Source organism: Sinocyclocheilus rhinocerous, unplaced genomic scaffold (assembly GCF_001515625.1).
Source record: "Sinocyclocheilus rhinocerous isolate Xijiao unplaced genomic scaffold, SAMN03320098_v1.1 scaffold622, whole genome shotgun sequence".
NCBI classification, from domain to species: Eukaryota; Metazoa; Chordata; class Actinopteri; order Cypriniformes; family Cyprinidae; genus Sinocyclocheilus; species Sinocyclocheilus rhinocerous.
The window spans coordinates 404,393-424,536 of record NW_015641438.1 but is presented as its reverse complement, the minus strand read 5'-3'; the positions used below and the strand labels follow the sequence as shown (position 1 = coordinate 424,536).

The 20,144-nt window shown below is 41.5% G+C and overlaps 1 protein-coding gene across 1 annotated transcript in view; it reads right to left on the bottom strand.

Moving 5' to 3' along the window:
- Positions 1–9,790: 9,790 nt before the first annotated feature.
- rims2b (regulating synaptic membrane exocytosis 2b) overlaps positions 9,791–20,144 on the bottom strand; it is a 170,119-nt gene continuing 159,765 nt past the window's right edge. Inside the window, exons 38-42 of the mRNA XM_016571540.1 lie at positions 13,088–13,229; positions 12,803–12,915; positions 11,430–11,531; positions 11,185–11,324; positions 9,791–10,758 (exon numbers count right to left, since the gene is read on the bottom strand). Coding sequence (XP_016427026.1) covers positions 10,552–10,758; positions 11,185–11,324; positions 11,430–11,531; positions 12,803–12,915; positions 13,088–13,229 — 704 coding nt within the window. The 3' untranslated portion in view covers positions 9,791–10,551. The remainder of the gene's footprint in view (positions 10,759–11,184; positions 11,325–11,429; positions 11,532–12,802; positions 12,916–13,087; positions 13,230–20,144) is intronic.

The window sequence follows — 20,144 nt, the reverse complement described above, 5'->3', positions numbered from 1 at the left end:
ATATGAATTCTCCACATTCAGCAGAAGCAGCTTGGCTCCTCATGTCCATGTGGATATCAGTGAAGAGCTGCGACCTGAGGAACCACGAAGAAAGAAGCTCAGACACTGAGTCGCCACAGCGGGACCCATGTATGTAAATACTGTATATACTAGGGATGCACCGATACCACTTTTTCCAGTACTCGCCCGATACCGATACTTTTATTTTTGGTACTTGCCGATACCGATATTTTTATTGCATTTGTAAATTTTTTTAATATTTGGTATAGAAACCAAAAGGGTTTGTATAACGTTAGTTGGTTAACTTCATTTATCAAATAGATACAGTCAAACCAAAATGCATTCAGACACCTTCAACATTTCTCACATTATCACAGTTTATTCGCTATAGTTTAGAAAATGGTAATAATATATATATATATTAACCACAAATGCTTGACTTCACGCATTACATAATCACATTGGAAAGGTCAAGCGTGACATATAGGTCGGAAGTACCGACCCAGTAATTAAAAAGCAAAGAAAAGTCAAACGCCCTTTACAAAAAAGGTAAAACAATGATATCGGATGATTTTGAAGTTGGAGGAGAAAATGAGATGGAGTTTTTCGCCCTACCCTACCTTTCTGAACCGCAGTACACAGAGGAAGAGCTAACCGCTCGTGACCTTTCCAACATGATTACATCATGCGTGAATTTGCGGAGGAGCTAGTGCAAGACGAGCATTTGTGGTTAAAAAGTATATAAATATATATTTTTTTTTTAAGAAAATGACCGATGGTTTTGCTAGATAAGACCCTTATTACTCGACTGGGATCGTGTAGAGCTCTTTGAAGCTGCACTGAAACTGCAGTTTGAACCTTCAGCCCGTTGGTCCCCATTGAAGTCCTTTATATGGAGAAAAATCCTGGAATGTTTTCCTCAAAGACTTTAATTTCTTTGTGACTGAAGACAGAAAGACATGAACATCTTGGATGTAAATTATCAGGAAATTTTTATTCTGTAAGTGAACTAATACTTTAAGGGTGTCATGATATACCGGTATTGAAAAGTACACAACTCTCACATGTAATGTCTGTTTCATTCATACTCGACCCCGGAGGGCGCCCTCGTACAGAAACTCCACAAGCCAGACGCAAAGAAATAATTAAACGACTTTCCAGTAAATCCAAAGGCATCCAGCTATGGTTGTAGCTGAATAAAATGTAGAAAATGTTTGTCTGATGAAACATGAAGATAATTAACATATTGCAACAGTGTATGGTTTATCTGTGTTCAAGCCATCTCAGGTATTTTTCATAAGGATAATGTATTATAATGCAATGCTAATCATACTGATAATAAGCCACATCAGTCCACAGAAATAAGTAATTTCAAACAAAAGCTGTTATTGACGCAGTAACACGAGTTTGAAGTAAAAATATGTTGTTATTCTAATAAACTGTTGTACTTTGACGCTGTATACAGTATACTTATGTGCAGGGATGGACTGGGAGTAAAAAACGGCCCTGGATTTTCTCCCAAATAGGCCCACCACAACTACAAACAGTCGCTAAATCTCACAAAATTACAGCAATCCTATCGTATTTATGGCAAATAACACCACAAAGCCCATGGGGACCCTGCTGACATCCTTTAACAATGCATTTGTGCAAAAACGCACACCTTTTGGACCAATTTTGCAGCATGATTTCTCGACTGCCACAAATACTACCTTAACAAAATACTCATTTTGTGCACTTTTTACTGTACCAATATTTTAAATTGGCCTTTGAACTTAGCTTTATTGCATGGAAAAAAAAAAAAAAAACCTTACCTTGCCAAAGCACTGACAGAACCCATCTATCGGTGTTGTTGAGTGCTCCAAATGCAAACTTTGCATGCAACAATCAGGCAGCAATTGACAGCGCTCTGATCCATTGGCATACAGACATGATTGACAGTACTCTCGCCCAATGATGTTGGGGGATCCAGTGGGGTCGGCAATCATATTTCAACTCTGCTAAAACGTAGTGCCAGTATGTGCTCTCATTGGCGCCCCCTCCTGCTGGTGGCGCCCTAGGCGACCGCCTAGCTTTCCTTAGTCTCGCATAGCCAGACCTTCAGACTGACGGCTGAAGGTCTGGAATCCATGGCAGCTTTCATTGGCCTAGGCCCACCCATGAGGCCGTTTGACCGACATGTCAAACAACCAATCACAGTTTGTTTCGTTCATCATCACGTTTCGGGGCGCCACAATAACAGACCGGTGTGTAAAACTCTCGGACGTATTTTGAAGATTCTATGCCTCAAACTTTAAATATTTCACATACTTTTGAAAATCCAGCGTTTAGTTGACCCTGATAAGCACTCGTCATCACAGTTGTAAACACGACGGCTTTCTTCTTTCGTGAGAGGGTTTGGTGACACGGCATCTTTGCTTGCAGGCGGAACGTTAAAGAACGCGACACACACATCTCCCGGAAATCCTGTATAATTCAACCAATCCAATGACGACTTCGAAACTCCTGAAGTGTTGCCACTTTTGTGTGCTGTATGCATCAGACGTTTAGCCAACGGTCCGTGGGCGTGACGTCTGAGGCTGAGACTAAGCTTTCCTATGCCTACAAACAGGCCTGCTTCATGCTTCCTCTTCATCTGTTCTTCATTAGATTGCGAGCCTTCTTGCTGTTGGCTAGAAGTCGAATGTTAATTTCATTACTCTAATTAACAATCAATCTCCACACACCTGACGGCAATTGATAGGTGCGTAGGAAACAGAGACCACAAAGATCAAAACTCAAGAAAAAATAAAACAATTCCCACACACTGTCAATAGTGCAAAAGTATCAAAAAGGTTTAATTACAATGGTAATTTCGGTTGCATGACCTTCATCAGGTATCTTCAAACATGAAATTACAATTTAAACCACATTTAAAGAGAATTCATGACCAATCTCTTCTTAATTACTCTAATAATTACTTAATTATGTGGAAAGAGCATTAGACTATGTGGAAAAAGCTGCTGCACATTGAAGTAGACACTGAATGATATTTATTTAATGTGTCAAATGCTTGTAAAGTCATGTAGTCTACACACATGGACCTTTTTTTTCTTTAAAGCTTTTCCTGATTGAATTGTTTTTATACTTCATGTTCAAAATGAATATTAGTTCAATAACTTACCGTTCTGCCAGTTTTTACCTTTGATATTATAACAGTGATCAAGAATTAAAGTGACGTATTGACTCAGAAGTATGCAGACATCTTTTTGTCGGGTGCTGTTGACATGGTGAATCATAATTTCGTAGCTCCATTGATCGTGGCTTTTCATAGTCGTAGTGCACGTGCTAAACTCAGTCAACCTTCTCAGAGTTGATTGAACTTATCTCAGTTCAGCTGTTCTGAACCCGAAAACTCAAGAGTTTCCCATCTCAGGGTAAGTCAACTCAAGAGTTCAAGTTTCAACTCATAGTTGGTTGAACCTCCTTATTGAAACGGGCCCCTGAAAAACGTTTCCGGTCTCCAGTACTGTCGTAACCTCAGTTCCCTGAGAGACGGGAACGAGACATTGCGTCAGGAATCTGACGCGACGTGGACTCCCTTCCTTCCTTCCTTAACCTACCTGAAATCTTATTGCACAACGCCAGTGAAGTTGCACTTCATACTAGCCAATGCCAGCCAAGACGTCGAAAAGGGGTGGAGCCTCGCCACTATATAATGCGCCGTCTTGATGGCATAAACTCAGAATTTTCCGACTGAACTACCAGCACAGCAGATCTGAGCAGTGAACATGGCCGCGTCCCCGTCTCTCAGGGAACCGAGGTTACGACAGTAACCAGAGACGTTCCCTTTTGAAGACGGTTCACTTCGACATTGCGTCAGGAATCTGACGCGACGGGGACTGTATAGAACAATGCTGTGAGAACAGCGAAGAGAGCTCAGCCTCAGCGGAGCTGACAGTGTGCTACACACCAAACACTCTCCAACCAATCACAGACGACCTCCTGACAGGCCCCCAGGCAATTGGATGTATATTTCCACCTAAAGAACCAATCAGATCACTCAGAATCCAAACTCAGCCGTTTTGTTGAGAGAACGCTTATGCCATCGTACTAAAGATAGGACGTTATAGAGCACAGCAGCATGCATATATATATATATATATATATAAGCATGTAAATGCAAAGTATAATAATGCAGACACAGGATGTGAGTGGCGCGGCCGGGCACAATGATAACAGTATATGCACTCAGCTAGCAGCCATAGCCGGTACTAGTGAGTAAATATAAGAGGCCATAAACAAGCTGGTGCACACCGCGAGGACAGAGACGAACTGCCGTCTTGTGCCTCGCTAACCCTTAAGCAGTAATACAGTGAGAGGGCGAAGCACATGATAACACTATGTGTCACAAAGCTTGCTCCAGCGGCACTAAGTGAGTGCCACTGTCTGGGTACGGTGGTTTCCCCGCCTCCGAATTCCAACTACAAAATCTGGCGAAGGTATTCAGCGAAGACCATCCAGCCGCCATACAAATGTCTTTGATAGAAACGCCCTAAGTCCAAGCCCACGAGGAGGTGACCGCTCTTGTTGAATGAGCTCTAATGCCAATAGGACATTCTATACCCTGGCTAGAATAAGCCAAAGCAATCGCATCGACTACCCAATGTGGTAGCCACTGCTTAGAAAGAGGCTCCCCTTTAGTTCCGCCTCCAAAGCACACAAATAGCTGCTCAGATTGATGAAACTGAGCCGTGCGGTCAACATAAACGGTAACACTTTACTTGAAGGGGTGTGCATAAGACTGACATGACACCTTCATAATCATGACATGACACATGTCATGAATATGAAGGAGGTTTTATGCATGTTTATGACAACTGTCATTAAGTGTCATTCGCTCAGTTATGTAATTTTTAATGCAAAGATGACATTATTTGACCTAACCCTACCCCTAACCATAGCCCATAACAGACATCTCAGACAATGTCATCTTTGCATTAAAAATTACATAACTGAGCGAATGACATTTAATGACAGTTGTCATAAACATGGATAAAAAACCTTCATATTCATGACATGTGTCATGTCATGATTATGTAGGTGTCATGTCATGATTATGAAGGTGTCATGTCAGTCTTATGCACACCCCTTCAAGTAAAGTGTAACCACATAAACACGCAAAGCTCGTACCGGACATAGTACATGATGAGGGGCGGCGTCCGAGGAGGCCGCCAGCTCTGGAGTGAAAGCAGAAAGCGTCACCACTTGCGCTCTGAATGGCGTCAAGAGCTACTTGGGCACGTAGCCCAATCTTGGTTTGAGTGTGACATTACAATCACCTGGCCCAAATTGCATGCAAGGAGCATTCACCGATAGCGCTTGTAAGTCCCCCCACGCGCTTGACCGAAGCAAGGGCTCCTTCAGGCCGATAGACTGAAGCGGCTCAAAGGGCGGAAGAGCCAGCACCCCCAGCACCAGAGCCAGATCCCAGGATTGCACAGTGGGAGGGCGAGAGGGTTTCAGCCATCTCGCACCTCTCAAAAATCTGATCACCAAATCGTGTTTACCGACTGATCGCCCATTGATAGTAGCGTGAGAGGCTGAGATAGCTGCAACATAAACCTTAAGAGTGGAAGGCATACTGCCGCCGTCCATCCACTGTTGCAGAAAGCCCCGAATGTCAGACACGAGACACGAGTTCTCCGGGTCACAGCCATTCGATTAACACCATTTAACAAAGACTGCCCATTTAAGAGCATACAATCGAGCCGTAGAAGGAGCTCGCACCTCCGTAATCGTGTCCATCACGTGGAGAGATAATGAGCCCAGGTTTACCGGTTCCCGCACACCATCCGCACATGAAATTTCCACCATTCAGGGTTGGAGTGCCATATTGAGCCGCCCGCTTGAGACAGGAGGTCCCGTCTCAGCGGAATCTGCCACAGGGAAACTGTCAGTATCTCCAGCAGGTCGGGAAACCATGGTCTGTTTGGTCAGTACGGAGCAATTAGAATCACCGGCGCCCTCTCCTCTTTGATTTTGTGCAGCACTTGTGGCAAAATCTTCAGTGGGGGGAACGCATACAACCGGGCTTTCGGCCACGGCATTGTGAGTGCGTCCCCGCCCAGGGGAAAGCGCGACAGAGAGAAGAACAGAGGGCAATGCGTGTTCTCCTCTGTCGCAAACAGATCCACTTCTGCCTTCCCGAACCGCTCCCAAATCAGTCTCACTGACCAGGGGTTTAGCTTCCATTCCCCATGAGGAATTCCATTCCTCGATAGCATATCCGTGCTGTTGTTCAGGCAACCCGGAACGTGTACTGCGCGAATGGAGAGCAGATGCCGATCGGCCCACAGCAACAAGCGTGCCGTCTGTTCAAGCCAAATCTGGAGGGGGCGCATATAAAGAAGACCGAGGTGACACACCGTCGCGGCTGCCGCCATCCGTCCCAAAAGCCTCTGATATTCTTTCAGCGCCACAGGGCGTCCCAGGCTGAAAGTATCCAGAGCGGACATTAAATCTCGTATACGCTCTTGACACAGACGCGCTCTAATCGAGACCGAGTCCAGCAGCACCCCCAGATATGTAATCGATCGGCTGGGGCATAACGCGCTCTTCTGTGTGTTCACGCAGAGACCCAAGCTCTCCAAAAGAAGTAACAGGGCGCGTTTGTGGCTGTTAAGCACATCTTCTGAATGGGCCAAAACGAGCCAATCGTCCAAATAATTCAAAATGTGCATTCCGCTCGCTCTCAGGGGGGAAAGTGTCGTATCCACACATTTTGTGAACGTATGCGGGGGCCAATGCTAGCCCGAACGGCATTACCGTGAACTGATATGCTGTGCCCTCAAACGTAAATCTCAGAAAGCGCCTGTGTCGAGGCACGATCTGGATATGAAAATACGCATCTTTCAGATCCACCAAGATAACAGACACAACAGAGACATTTTCGTGGTCACCTGCAACCGCCAAGGGGACCTCGTGAGAACATTTTAGACCCTTTGCGGCGGGCCCGCTGCTCGGCGATCTCCTCCTCAGAATCCTCCCGTCAGGAATGAGACCTCTGATCTGATGGAGGGGGGCCCCCGGGACGACCGTCCTTCTTCTTGGGGCCGCGATGCATCTTCGGCACACTCTGCCATGCGGTTTTGGCGCAAACAGAAGGCTCCTGATCTGGCGCCGATGCAGTGGGAGCTGGGGGGGCTTGCTTTGCTGGGCGGCGGGAAGCAGACGTTGACCTACTGTATGCTGAAGGCTGCGTCGCTCTAGCACGTCGCGGCAGGAAGTGACTCATGGCTTTGGAGCGTTTCTTATCTTCTTAGAAGTGCTCCGCTATGGCCTCCACGGCATCTCCAAAGAGGACGGAGGGAGACAATGGCACGTTGAGCAGAGACTTCCTGTCAGCGTCAGCCACAGATGCTGGTGGAGCACCACCATGTAAACCATGCTTCGTCCGATCGCGTGGGCCGTCTTTTTTGTGGCTATTATTGCGAAATCCATCTTCTTGTGTTTTCTACACAGCTGTCTTGAAGTAGGATGCTTGAAAGAGGAAGATTCTGAGTTTATGCCACCATTGGCATTGGCAATTGGCCACCACTTCACTGGTGTGTTGTGCAATAAGATTTCAGGTAGGTTAAGGAAGGAAGGGAGTCCCCGTCGTGTCAGATTCCTGATGCAATGTCGAAGTGAACCGTCTTCGAAAGGGAACCCACAATACTATAAGGTTTGACTACATCATTGCTTTACGAGGAGGAGGAAATGGCGGCCTGAGTGGCTTCAACATTTTGGCTGCATCTGAAAACCTAGGCTGCTGACTTGCTGCCTTATCGAGCAATGACTTTGCAGGCAGCATTTGTCCACGAAGGCACCTCACGAAAATGATTTCGGACAGGCTTCTGAGGCAGCGTAATGGTTTAATGATCCACACAACAAAATCGAACAAGCTTTGGTGACAACTGAGCTAACATTTAATTACTATAATACTGATTTCTTGATAGAAATAACATAAAAAATGCAAAAAGTTGGTAAGAAACATACATTTACATATAAACTGACCACCAAACCCAACTTTCTGACGCAATCTTTATTTTTTTTAGCTCAACCATCACGGAATGGAATGCACAGGATTGTGGGATATCAAAGTCAGCGTAGGATACATCTATGCTGCCTTCAAAAATCGACCAGATGAAGGCATCTCATGAGACAGGAAGTGAAGCTAACTTTGGATTAGAACGTGCCTTGATGCCTTCCTACCTTAGAATGTGTCCTCCGAAGACAGCATTTTCCAGTTTTCAGACACAGCCGTTGTCTGTCAGAGACCATAAGGTATGTGAGTATAAATTTGCTCTTCACTCGCTGAAATTGACAGGTGATTTTTTCTTCTCAGATGTTAAAAAATTAAGGCAATTATCAGTGTCTTGATAAAATGTTAATTTTCCAATAAAAGGTGATAAATGTTTACATGATGTGTTACATTGAATTACCCCTTTTGACTCATTTAGGTGAGAAAAAAGAAAGAAAAAAAAAGAATTCTCCCATTAGCACATCTGTGTGTTAATGTTACATAATTATTTAAACTATTGAATTACTTTTGAGACTACATTTGATTTGATCATGTGTACCACATTCAACTTAGTAAGTATTTAGTACTGGCGTCAAGATGCTCTGCAGTATGTCAAGTGGCCATGAAAGTTAATGGTTTGGTATTTTTTGTCTGCGAGAAAGTTTGGTGAATGAACACAGGGATTAGTAAATGAATTTTATTCTCTCAAAACAAGAAACAATTAAAAAATCATATTGTGTGGCAATTTTCCCATCTCCACAAACTGTGACTCACTCCTCATTTGACAACCAGTGTCCGTTGCGTTGAACAACATGACGAGAATGAACATTGTCCAGTCCACTAAGAGTTCAGAGACTTCGTACAGCACCATCCAATGGGATCTGTTTTTATGACATTTTCTTTATAACAATAATAAAATAAAATATACTTGCAACCTTTTTTTCCAAGTCAACCTTGAATAAATATAAATTTTCTTCTTTTTTCCCCCATGTTTTTTAGGTTTCTTTCATCTGTTTGATTTTCTTTTCTTTTATTCTTTTCAAAACTTCAAGAAAAATTAGTGCCAAGAGGTGGAATGTTGCGTTGAATGTCTGAACCGTCGGCCACAAAAGCTCGACCCTGACCTGAATCTGTGGACGACAGATAGGGGGGATGGCCAAGCCTCCGGTCCACATGCACTGTACACAAAACTGCAAAAAATTCCCAGATGTCTCTATCAAAACATGCTGTATTACTCAGACGGTGTGCTCAATCTATGTTGCAGACCCTTTTCAACATGCTTGCTTTGAATGAATGAGCCATTCTAGTGTAATAGAACACAGTGGAATCATGACAGACCCATCTGATAATCTACAGCTCCGGCTCCACATGAACAAAGAATTATGGCTGCATTTGAAGGGAGGAATGTACAATTTTCATGTTCGTTTTTATAGCAAAATCGATATTGTACATTTATTGTTTTCCTCGGCCATCCCTTGCTTTTTTTCCATTAATAATATGAGATACCAAGTCTCACCAGACCACACCTGTAACCGAGATCTGTAAAAATACAGAAAAATATTCTAAAGGATGACAATCACATCGTTATCATTTTGCATCCAGTCTCTTTGAAAATCATGCACTAGAGAATTTCATATTAAAAATAATACAAATTGTTGAAAATGGCTGATCTGGTTATCCTTAAATAAGTTTCTTCCTCTCTTTCTTTCTTTTTTTTTTGCAAGTCTTGAGGAAAATAAACTTACAATTTTTTAAAACAACTTTGCATCCATGCAAAAAAAAAAAAAAATCATACATTTCATACAATACATCAACAAAGAGAACATCATACCGGAGCACAAAAAGGTCCATTATTTAATTATTTAATTTAATTTTTTTTTTCTTCTCAGAATTCTGTTGTTTCCTGAATCGAACAGGAACTCTGGCCATATCCATTTCCTCATCACCGAACCTTGAAGAGCGATCCAGTGGAGATCTGGCTTGATGTAGGGTCATTCCCATGAGAATGTCATCTCTCAGGCTACCCTTTCCTGTCCCATCTTAGCCAAGTGCTTCTCTCTTTATGGATCTTCTTTTGACAGCTTGGCTTACAGTAATGGCTACAATGCATCAAGTTCTAGATAAGAAACACTGACATCTCTTTGAATTCAACAGAGAGAAAACATCCAGAGTAAAACGGCGTCTTCCTATTCTGGTGGAAATCAGCACTCTTAACGTCCTACAGTTAAGAGTCAGACTCCACTGAATCCCTGGCTGCATCTCTTCAGCGGAACGGAGAGACTTCCTCTGTCGTTCTTTCCCAGCGTGTGACAGCAGCATACATTTTCTTTTCGGTTATTTTTTTGGCAGAAGGACGTAGGCCTTTTCTTAGCCTCTTTTCGCATGGGCTCAGAGGACACAACATCAAGCATGCAGTGTAACCAGGACGTGACCCGTCGAGACCGTCTCCTCTCTGTCTGTAGCTGGAGCTACTCACGCCGCTCTCTACCGCTCACCTCCTCGTGCCGCTACGACCGAACGTTGGAACTGTCCAGGCCTGAATCTGGAGGTTTACTACTTAAAGGTGCCAAGGTTGGGTCCACTAATGAGGTGGGAGGGAAGAGCTTGTACCAGCCAATCACCATGTTGGTCAGCTCTAAATCGTCTAACAGGATCTGGGCGGCTCCCATGAAGGATTTGTGGTCCATGCGTCCATAGTCCCCCCAAACAATTATCTGTAAAGAAAGACACGATTGGTAAGGAGTTTCAGGAGATGTGGTGCAGTGTTGTTATTGTTAACTAAAATTAAAACCTAAAAAAAAAGTCTTACACTAAAATTGAAATAAAAATAAATGAAAGCTAAATAGAAATATTAAAAAAGCACATGATAAATTATGAAAAATTGACTAAAATTAAAAAAGGAAACTGAAAATATCAAAACAAAAGCCAAAATATTAATAAATACTATAATAGTAAATAAATAATACTAAAATAACTGATGTGGTGAAAACATATCTAAGTCAAATTTCCCCCCCAAATCAAAAGAAATAAGAAATAAATTATATTTGGCATAACAAAATAAAAATTTGTTTGCGTGTCATCATTTAATGACAATTAAGATTACATTAAATATTGTTCTTCCTTATTGGTCCTGGTGTTACCTGTAAAACCTTTCCTTCAGGATTCTCCTCAAACTGAAGCTGCTGTTGATAAAGAGGATCCAGTGTTTTTCTCGCCGTCCGTGTTTTCTTTTTGTTGATGCACTTCCCATTGTCCAGCAGATAAACTTTTACATAAGGTGCTGCAAATGAAGACCGCAAGAATTTACATATAAACGTCACAAAATAGTCCAGGGACAGGTCATATTTAAAGAAAAACATGTATATTGTGTCATTATGAGGCATACCTGGCGTCTGTTTGTTCCCTGGTTTGCCCACCAGGCCTCGAGCCCGAATAACTTCAACATCCAGCCTCTCCTTCCTGTGCACCATACCAATCTGGATGTCACCTGCGCAAAAGGCCACATCCAAACTCTTAGAGCAGACAAAAGTTCTCTTTATAGAAACCGTTTGATAAAAGTTACTACAGTGCTATGGACAATCATGACTTTTTTGGTGGAGAATCATGTGTTAAGCCCAAAGTATTTTTGTTTCTTTAAACATACAAAAAAATTTTTAACTACTTTTACCTTGCACATATGGCTTTGTTTTTTGTTTTTTGGACTTATTACTTCGTCCACAAGGTGGCAACACTATCGGCCTGTTGTTTCACAGTACATGAGGTCTAAAACATTTTGAGCTTGTCCACTTTCGACCATTTTCAGAGGTAGCAAACCAAAACAATCGATTCATACTTCACTGTGTTGTGCCAAAACACAGGTTATGATCAAAATCGATGTTACCATTTGTATTCTTTCCATGCGCTTCCTTTCCCGCTTGTTCGTAAGCAGTGTAATGGCTTCATTTATTCAAAGTATTCGTGCACAGCTTTCGGCGTTCCAGCGCAAGTGATGTAGCATGTGACGGAATTAGAGGGTCTAAACCAGGGGTAGTCTCGTGTTGCCAGACCTTCAGACTGACGGCAGAAGGTCTGGGAACTTTGGCCGCTTTGAATGGTGGTGACCAGACCTGCTCCTGGAGGGCCACGTCCTTCAGAGTTTTGCTCCAACCTTGATAAAAACTCACCTGCCTGTATCTTTCCAGTAACCTTTAGACCTTGTTTAGCTTGTGATTTGATTAGGGTTAGAGCTCAACTCTGCAGTACTGTGACTCTCCAGGACCGACATTAGTCAACCCTGGTCTAGGATCTAGACCAGGGGTGTCCAATCCTGCTCCCGGAGAGCCATGTCCTGCAGAATTTCGCTCCAACCAGCTCTAACACACTTGCCTCGAAGTTTCTAGTGAGTCTGAAGACCTTGATTAGCTGGTTCAGGTGTGCTTAATTAGAGTTGGAGCTAAACTGCAGGAAATTGGCCCTCCTGGAGTATGTTTGGACACCCCTGATTTAGATGAAATTCCAACACAAGCGGTAACAGGAGACGCATTTAAAAGTCATGTTAAGACCAGGTGTAAATGGTAATTGAGATAGAGTAATTGAAAACGCATCTTAATACCAGGTGGAAATAGAACCATAGTCTTCTGTTTCATGGATGAAATGTAACAACATCAAACTACTTGAGACAAAACTGACATTTATTTTGTGCTTTATAGTGTCTTATACAATACCAAAGAAATTTGTTCATGTGAACAACAAAAGAAAAGAGTGAGTGATGATACTAACCCATTGGAGGCGTGGCCAATGTCTGTCTCCCTGCCAGCTGGGCGGGGCCAAGACCATCCAAAAACTCAGTGAACTGGCTGTCTGAAGAGATCTTCACTCCAGGGAAGATTAGACTTTGAACAGATAATGGACAGAACATCTGTAAATCAGGTGTTAATAGCCTCTGACAAGACAAGATGTCATCACTGACACAAAACCAGCCAACCAGGAATGGTGGTGATGACATCATGTGATTTAACAATATGTGGACCATCATATTCAGAAGTAGATTTTTACAGTACTTACTTTCCAGGCTTCACCTTATCGCCATCATCTGTGGTCTCACGGCTGGGCTGCCGTGTCATCCTGCTCTTCATCTCGACGGCTAAACCAGTCTCTACACTCCGCTGGATCGCCAGACGCACCGGCTTCTTCTTCTTACCCTCCTCTGAAAATAACAACAAGGGGAAAGGAAGATGAGTAAATAAAAAAAGACAAATGTGTGACACTTCGAACCCCAGTGTCTCAAGTAGTCCATCTTTTGGTCTTGGTCTTGTCATGGACTTGGACCATGTCCGGTCTGCAGATATGTTTTGTGGTCTGTGCTAACTGAAGCAAATGATCTGCTCAGTGCTATCGTGTATCTCAGAGCACACTGTGTGCTGTGGAGGTTCATGTAACACTGACGTAAAACCAGGCTTCATTCACACCACAGGAATCATTCAGAGCCTCTTCCAGTCTCTGTCTTGTCTCAGACTCAACCTACTCAGGTCTTAGCCTGGTCTTGAATGAGTTGGTCTCGACATAACACTGCCACCACACACCCATCTACCATTGGTTGGGCAAACATACAGCCCCATCCCAAACTTGCACCAGAAGAGTTGAGCCAAACAGCAAAAACAGCAAAACATGTTTTGAAAGCACCACAGAGCAATAGTGATCATGCTACAAATGGTTTCTTATTGTTGTCTCTACTCATCAAGCTAGGTTGGAGAGAGTATTTTAATATCAGAAAATGCATTTTACCCTTTAAGAAAAAAAAACATGGTTGACAACCACTGAATGAGATGCTTAAAAAAACATGTCCAACAGATGACCAACAGAGGGCGTCAGTCTGCCAGTCTGAGCAGCAGGACAGTCCTGAGTGACCTCCAGTCAGCTTATACACGTATCTATCTATCTATTAGGGGTGTAACGGTACACAGAAGTCATGTACGGTTCGTTACGTACCTCGGTTTTGGGGTCACGGTTCAATACGAGTTCGGTACAACAGGAAATGTATTTGTTTCATTCATTTTGAACAGACAGTAGTGCTACAAGCATGTATCATGACCAGATGTTTTTGATTTGAATTAGATTGTATAATTTCAGGATTTAAAGCAAAAACAGAATGGTCTGCCTTTAGATTTGTGAAATTAGGCTACATAAGACACCTGCGCAAAACAGAAACAGCAGACGGACTGAATGAAAATGCAGATTCACTCTTTGACAGCAGGTGGCGCTTATGGAACAGCAGCGATACAGCGTTTCCTTGCTTACCGCTGTAAACAAAGCAGCGCTGTGCTTATAAACACTAATATGCATTATATGGAGGTAAGGCGAAAAGAAAATTCCATCGAAACATTTCTGAAGACTCTCAGAGATGCATTCATATAAACCCCCACATATCTGTCTTCCTATATTTCGAGAATCTCGAACAGTGAGCTTGATCTGCCTGGTACAGTATTTTCTCCTCTTTACAGACTTCATAAAAATTCCACACAAATTACATTTTGGGAAATGATTGCAATGCAGTTTGTGTGCAACTTTCCCACACTGCTGATTTATAACAAGCAGGCGGTTCTTCAAGCTCTTGCGTGCCATCTGAACTTGCCATTCTTGCTTTGGGTTGGTGCGCTGATTGTCTTCTGCTCTTTTCTGTTGTGACGATTAGCATTGCATTACCGCGCGCGCCCCCTTCTGGATTGATCGCCTATGACTGACTGTATTCATCCTCTGACTGCATGAACCGAACCGTGACGTCAGTACCGTGATGGTTCGGGACGAATGCATGTACCGTTACACCCCTACTAACTATCTATCTATCTTAATGGTACACTACTACATCTGCCTTATCCAATCCAAGCAGACATAACATATATCACACAAACATAAATCACACATCACATACGGCTCTTTGGCTTTCAGGTGGTCACAAACCAAAAAGCTTTCAAAAGAACTGGACATAGCAGAGCCTGTCACACATGGCATGTGGCTTCATTCTTACCTCCGTCTTTCTTGTCAAAGGAGTTCATGCAGGGAAAGTAGACGGCCAGTGCTTCGAAGGAGGCAGACAGACTAAGCCGGCTCTGTGAGCGCTGCATTCGCATGCCGGGGAGAGCGGTGCTGCCATCCTGCCCTTGTCTGCCCATTTTACCACCCCGACACCCTTAAACACCTCTAATAACACTGAAAGAGGGTGGTAAACGTGTAGAGCTGATGCTGTGAGACGGTTTTGGAGAAACAGGTTTGGCAGGATTGTGGTCAAAACCTCTCATCGGTAGCAGCCACGAGTCGTCTTAGTTCTCAGGTCGATATGCGGAGAGGATGACTGTCTGACTGTCTCCTCTGCAGAGCGCTACTTCATCTGAGGGGTGGGAGGGGGAGACGGCAGCATGTGCACGTGGCTTACAGATGATGTGGCCAATCAGAGGCACAGAAACTAAGAGACCCCTCAAATGCTTCTCCAGGAGACAGAGCTCTGCCTAGAGATATGACTGCACACAAACACATACACTTGACTTGCCTTCTGACTGCAGCTTCATCAGTTACTACACACACACAAGCCCATCCTAACTGACAATTATATGCACACAACAGTGGTTAAAAGTAGCAAAGCTACTCACTTGATTACATTTTTTTAGTAGCATGATAATGCATGCTACTTCATGCAGCATTTTCCAGTAACAAGCTACATTTTTCAATGAAATGCTACACCACTGCATTGTGCACACATATGTACAGTAGAGTAAACAGAAACAACAGATGGATGCATACATAAAGTCAGCTGAAAGAGATGGTTGTTGGAAAGACTATTAGGCCATAGTTCAATTAGAACATTTAAGTAATTTTTATAAATGTGCCTTACAAAAAACATTACTGGTGTCCCTCCTGAGACAAAACAAAGGCATTGATATATTTTAAGATCAATCAGTGCAAGTTTCTTTCAGTTGAAACAGCTCAGACTTACATTTTAGTCTGGGACTAGGCTTAAGGCCCGTTCACACCAAGGACGATAACTTTAAAGATAACGATAAAGATATAGTTCTAAAAATCGTTCTCAATATTAAAGAATAGCAGAGTCCACACCACAACTATAACGATAACGATACAGAGGAATGATATCGTTGTGATCCCTTTCAAAACGATTTTTTTTCCAGCTGATGAACGATAAAACATTGACAGCCAATCAGAATCCATCCTGCTGTAACGAGCTCGAGAATTTAAAGCGGCAGACGCACGTGCGCTTAGAATAAACAGACGATATCGTTCGCTGGTGTGGACGCTAATATCGTTATCTTTATAGTTATCTTTATAGTTATCGTTCTTGGTGTGAACGGGGCTTTAAGCCTTGTCTGTGAAACCGGGGGTTTAAGTAGTAAGATTTAGTCTTAACTAATAACGCTCGACTAAGGGCATTTAAAATAAATGCTGTTCTTTTGAGCTTTCTATTTATCAAAGAATCCTGAAATCACAGTTGCCATAAAAATATGAAGCAGCACAACTGTTTTCAACATTGATAATAATAATAAATGTTTCTTGAGCAGCAAATCAGCATATTAGAATGATTTCTGAAGGATCATGTTACACTGAAGTAATGATGCTAAAAAAATTCAGCTTTGATCATAGGAATAAATTACATTTGAAAATATATTACAATAGAAAACAAGCATTTTAAATTGTAATAATATTTCACAATATTACTGGTTTTACTGGTTATTTTTTATCAAATATTTTGACCGGTGTTGTATCTTACATAAACTCTGCCCCTAAATGGCACAATCAATTATTGAATAATTTTCATGTCAGTTAAGCTACTCTTCCTGTATAATTTGGTGGTTCTTGTCCAGAATATGCTGTTTGACACTGTAAAGCTGCTTTGACACAATCAGTATTGTATAACGCGCTATATAAATAAAGGTGACTTGCCTTTACTGTGAAAAGGTCCAGACTTTCTGCGATCTTCATTCAATTATGTTAATTATATTTTCCATTGTTCTTCATTAAACCACTACACTTGCATAAAACCTCATCTTTCAAAGCCTTCTGGTACAAACATTGCAAAGTTATGTTCAGTAAGCTTTACCATTAACAGAGTGGCAACTAGCAGTCTGGCTTTGGTTCTGTACAGGCATGAGAGGACAATGAAATCTGACATTTCCATTCAAGATGGCAAACAGACACTGCATGATGTACCTCAATGAAGACAGGACCTTCAGCTTAAATTTGAGACAATGTGTACACTCCTGTAAGCTAGAAATATCTTATTGTGTGTAAGATGAAATCATCCCCAGCTCAAAATAGAAACGTCTTGAACCATCTTATTAAAGTCTGAAGAATACGGTCGTGACTCATATCACCGCTCAAACCTCAAAATGTTAGACAGTAACACAAATAATCTAGTGCATATAAATCCAACAGAGCGCAATGCTTCACATGTCTTTTCTTTATGAAAACACAATCCAACAAACTAAAAACACCATCCAAGTACTAAAAATAACTGGGAGGTTGAAATCTGTAATGTAAACCACCGTCTAGTAAATGTGCCATCTATGTTAAACACTAAGATTGCAATAGTGCAGACAGAAGACCCTTATCTGACACTAGACTCACTGTGTGGTCTCAGCATGTCAGAACAAACTAAAAGCATGCTGGTTTAAGTCATGGTCGCAGACAAAGTGAATGATAGGTGGGCTTTATGGCTTTAGATGTTAGATGCAACAAGTCCATGTGCACAGGTTATAGTGTGTAAAACATGACATGCTTCAAATCTGCACTCACTTTTAAATTTATTTCTTAATTACATATTTTAAAATCCTGCAACTCAGTAAACTGCGATATTAGGCAGACCTTTGGGAATTATGAAGACTGTCGAAGGATTATAAACATCCACACTAAGTTCAAAGGTTTGGGTTTGTAAGAATTTTGTTTTCTATTTTTATTTTTATTTCAAATAACTGATTCTATTTTAATATATGATGAAAATTACTATATTTTCCTACTTTTCTTAGTGATTTATAGTGCCAGTTTATCAGGAAGTGACGATTTTGTTCTCTTTATGACTTGTTGGATGGAAACGATGCTTGTTCGCAACTGTTTTATGCGATATTCCAGTTTTGCGCATAAGTTAAATTCGCAACTTTGGATGGAAACCCGGCTATTGACACTTTTCATTAATTTAATATGTCCTTGTTGAATAAAAGTATTAATGTCTTTCAAAAAAAGGTTACCACAAACCTGAATACAGACAAAAAATGAACCTGAAAGAATCTGTGTAACAAAGGAATAGAATATTCCACAATTCATTCATTCAGAATGCAAACTTATAAGCACTCCGGGGAGCTTTAATGGTCCAGTAGGTATATTCTCTTGAATAACAACCAGGTGTTGAAATGGCTCTTTTCCATCGCATCATGTGCTGAGATATTGGCTTGTGTTGTCCTATGACCCCTAACCTCTGCTCCAGGGAACAGATGGACATAGTGAGCGGTCAGCATGTTATTAACCCTTAAATGCATACCTCGGGTCTTTAGCGACCCGGGACATCATTCTCTACCCTCTCCCTCCTTCATTTTTTTTTAAGTTAAACATCAACTTTCTTAGTATTCCTCAATCTATTAATTATAAACAATATAACAAGAAAAAAATTGTAAAATTTGAGAATATAGTTGAGATCGTGAATGTGAGGCAGATGCTGAATATGTGGAAGTGTGCTCCATCGATGACAGCGATGGTAAAATCATCTGCTCAAATTGAACCCTTTTAAGTTTCAAAAGGTAACGAAATATGCTTTATTTTATTCTTCTGTAATTGTTCTTAAAATATCAAGAGAGCTTTTTGCTATTGCAGAGATCCTATTGCTATTGTTAGAGATCCATCCGTGCTGGATATATTGGTCCGGGTCGCTAAAGACCGGAATATGTAATAATGATTGGCGAAACATTCATGCATTTAAGGGTTAACACACGGATCGTAAGTGTAAGTCCATTATTCCACAACAAGTGGTTCCTGCAATCCTGTAAAACAGCCCATGACAGGGTGTTTAGAAAGGCTTGGCGACTGAGCAAAGAGCTTTGGGAACGTTTTCATGATCCTGTTTTTCATTTATCAGTTCCAAACCCTAGTGTGCTGCCTACCTAGACAGCATTTTAAGGCTATTTTAGGTTATAGGCCCTATTATACAATAGATGTTTTAAAATGTAGGTAGTCAAAATTGTGCTTAATTTTATACCGTAATATTGGATAAAAATGCACAGTTTTAGCCAGTATTTCAGTATGATATGTATTTTACTGCTTACAGTATCATGCCGTTAGCTTAGCAACATGCTAATGGCTACTGGTGTGCTTTATTTGTGTGGTGTATAATGACACCGATGTTGTTCTCCTTTGAAAGCCACTTTTGTTATTCATCAAGCTACAGTACAAGAATCTTTTCTCAATGTACAAGAACCATCCGAACGAACTGATTCACTAAAATGAATCTGATTTTTCAAAAACTATATGAGACAAGAAGCAAATCACTAGAATTAATCAGACTTGCCAGCACTAAAAGAGAAAGAGAGAGCTCTTTTGGCAATAAAAATAGCACAAAACTGACATTAAAAAAAGCAATCAATGCTCTACGACACTAATCATTGGACGTAGTGGTATGTTTGTGTTGAAAGTGAAAAGCTGCGTGCATTTGTAATAAACAAATGTATCATTAAGATGTTTTTAACTTCAAACCATTGCTTCCAGCCACAATACGAGTCCTTTATCCATAAGTTTAGATGAAGAAACAAACTCATCTAGATCATCTTGGACGGCCTGAGGGTGAGCACATTTTCAGCAAATTTTCATTTTTGGTTGAATAATTTTTTTAATGATTCTGCAGAAACAGACCGCAAGACTGTGTTGGTACCATGGAAGAAATTAAGAGTTCATTTGCAAAAACCGATAACTCCATTTTATTTTATTTTTTTCAGAAATCACGTTTTTTTTTATTGCGCATTCCAAGTAATATCAATCAAACTGCAGTTGGGTTGTTTTGATTAAGTAATAATAACTTAAACAAATACAGGTAATTTACTAAATTAAAGTTCATTGAAAGTATGTTTTTTTTTTT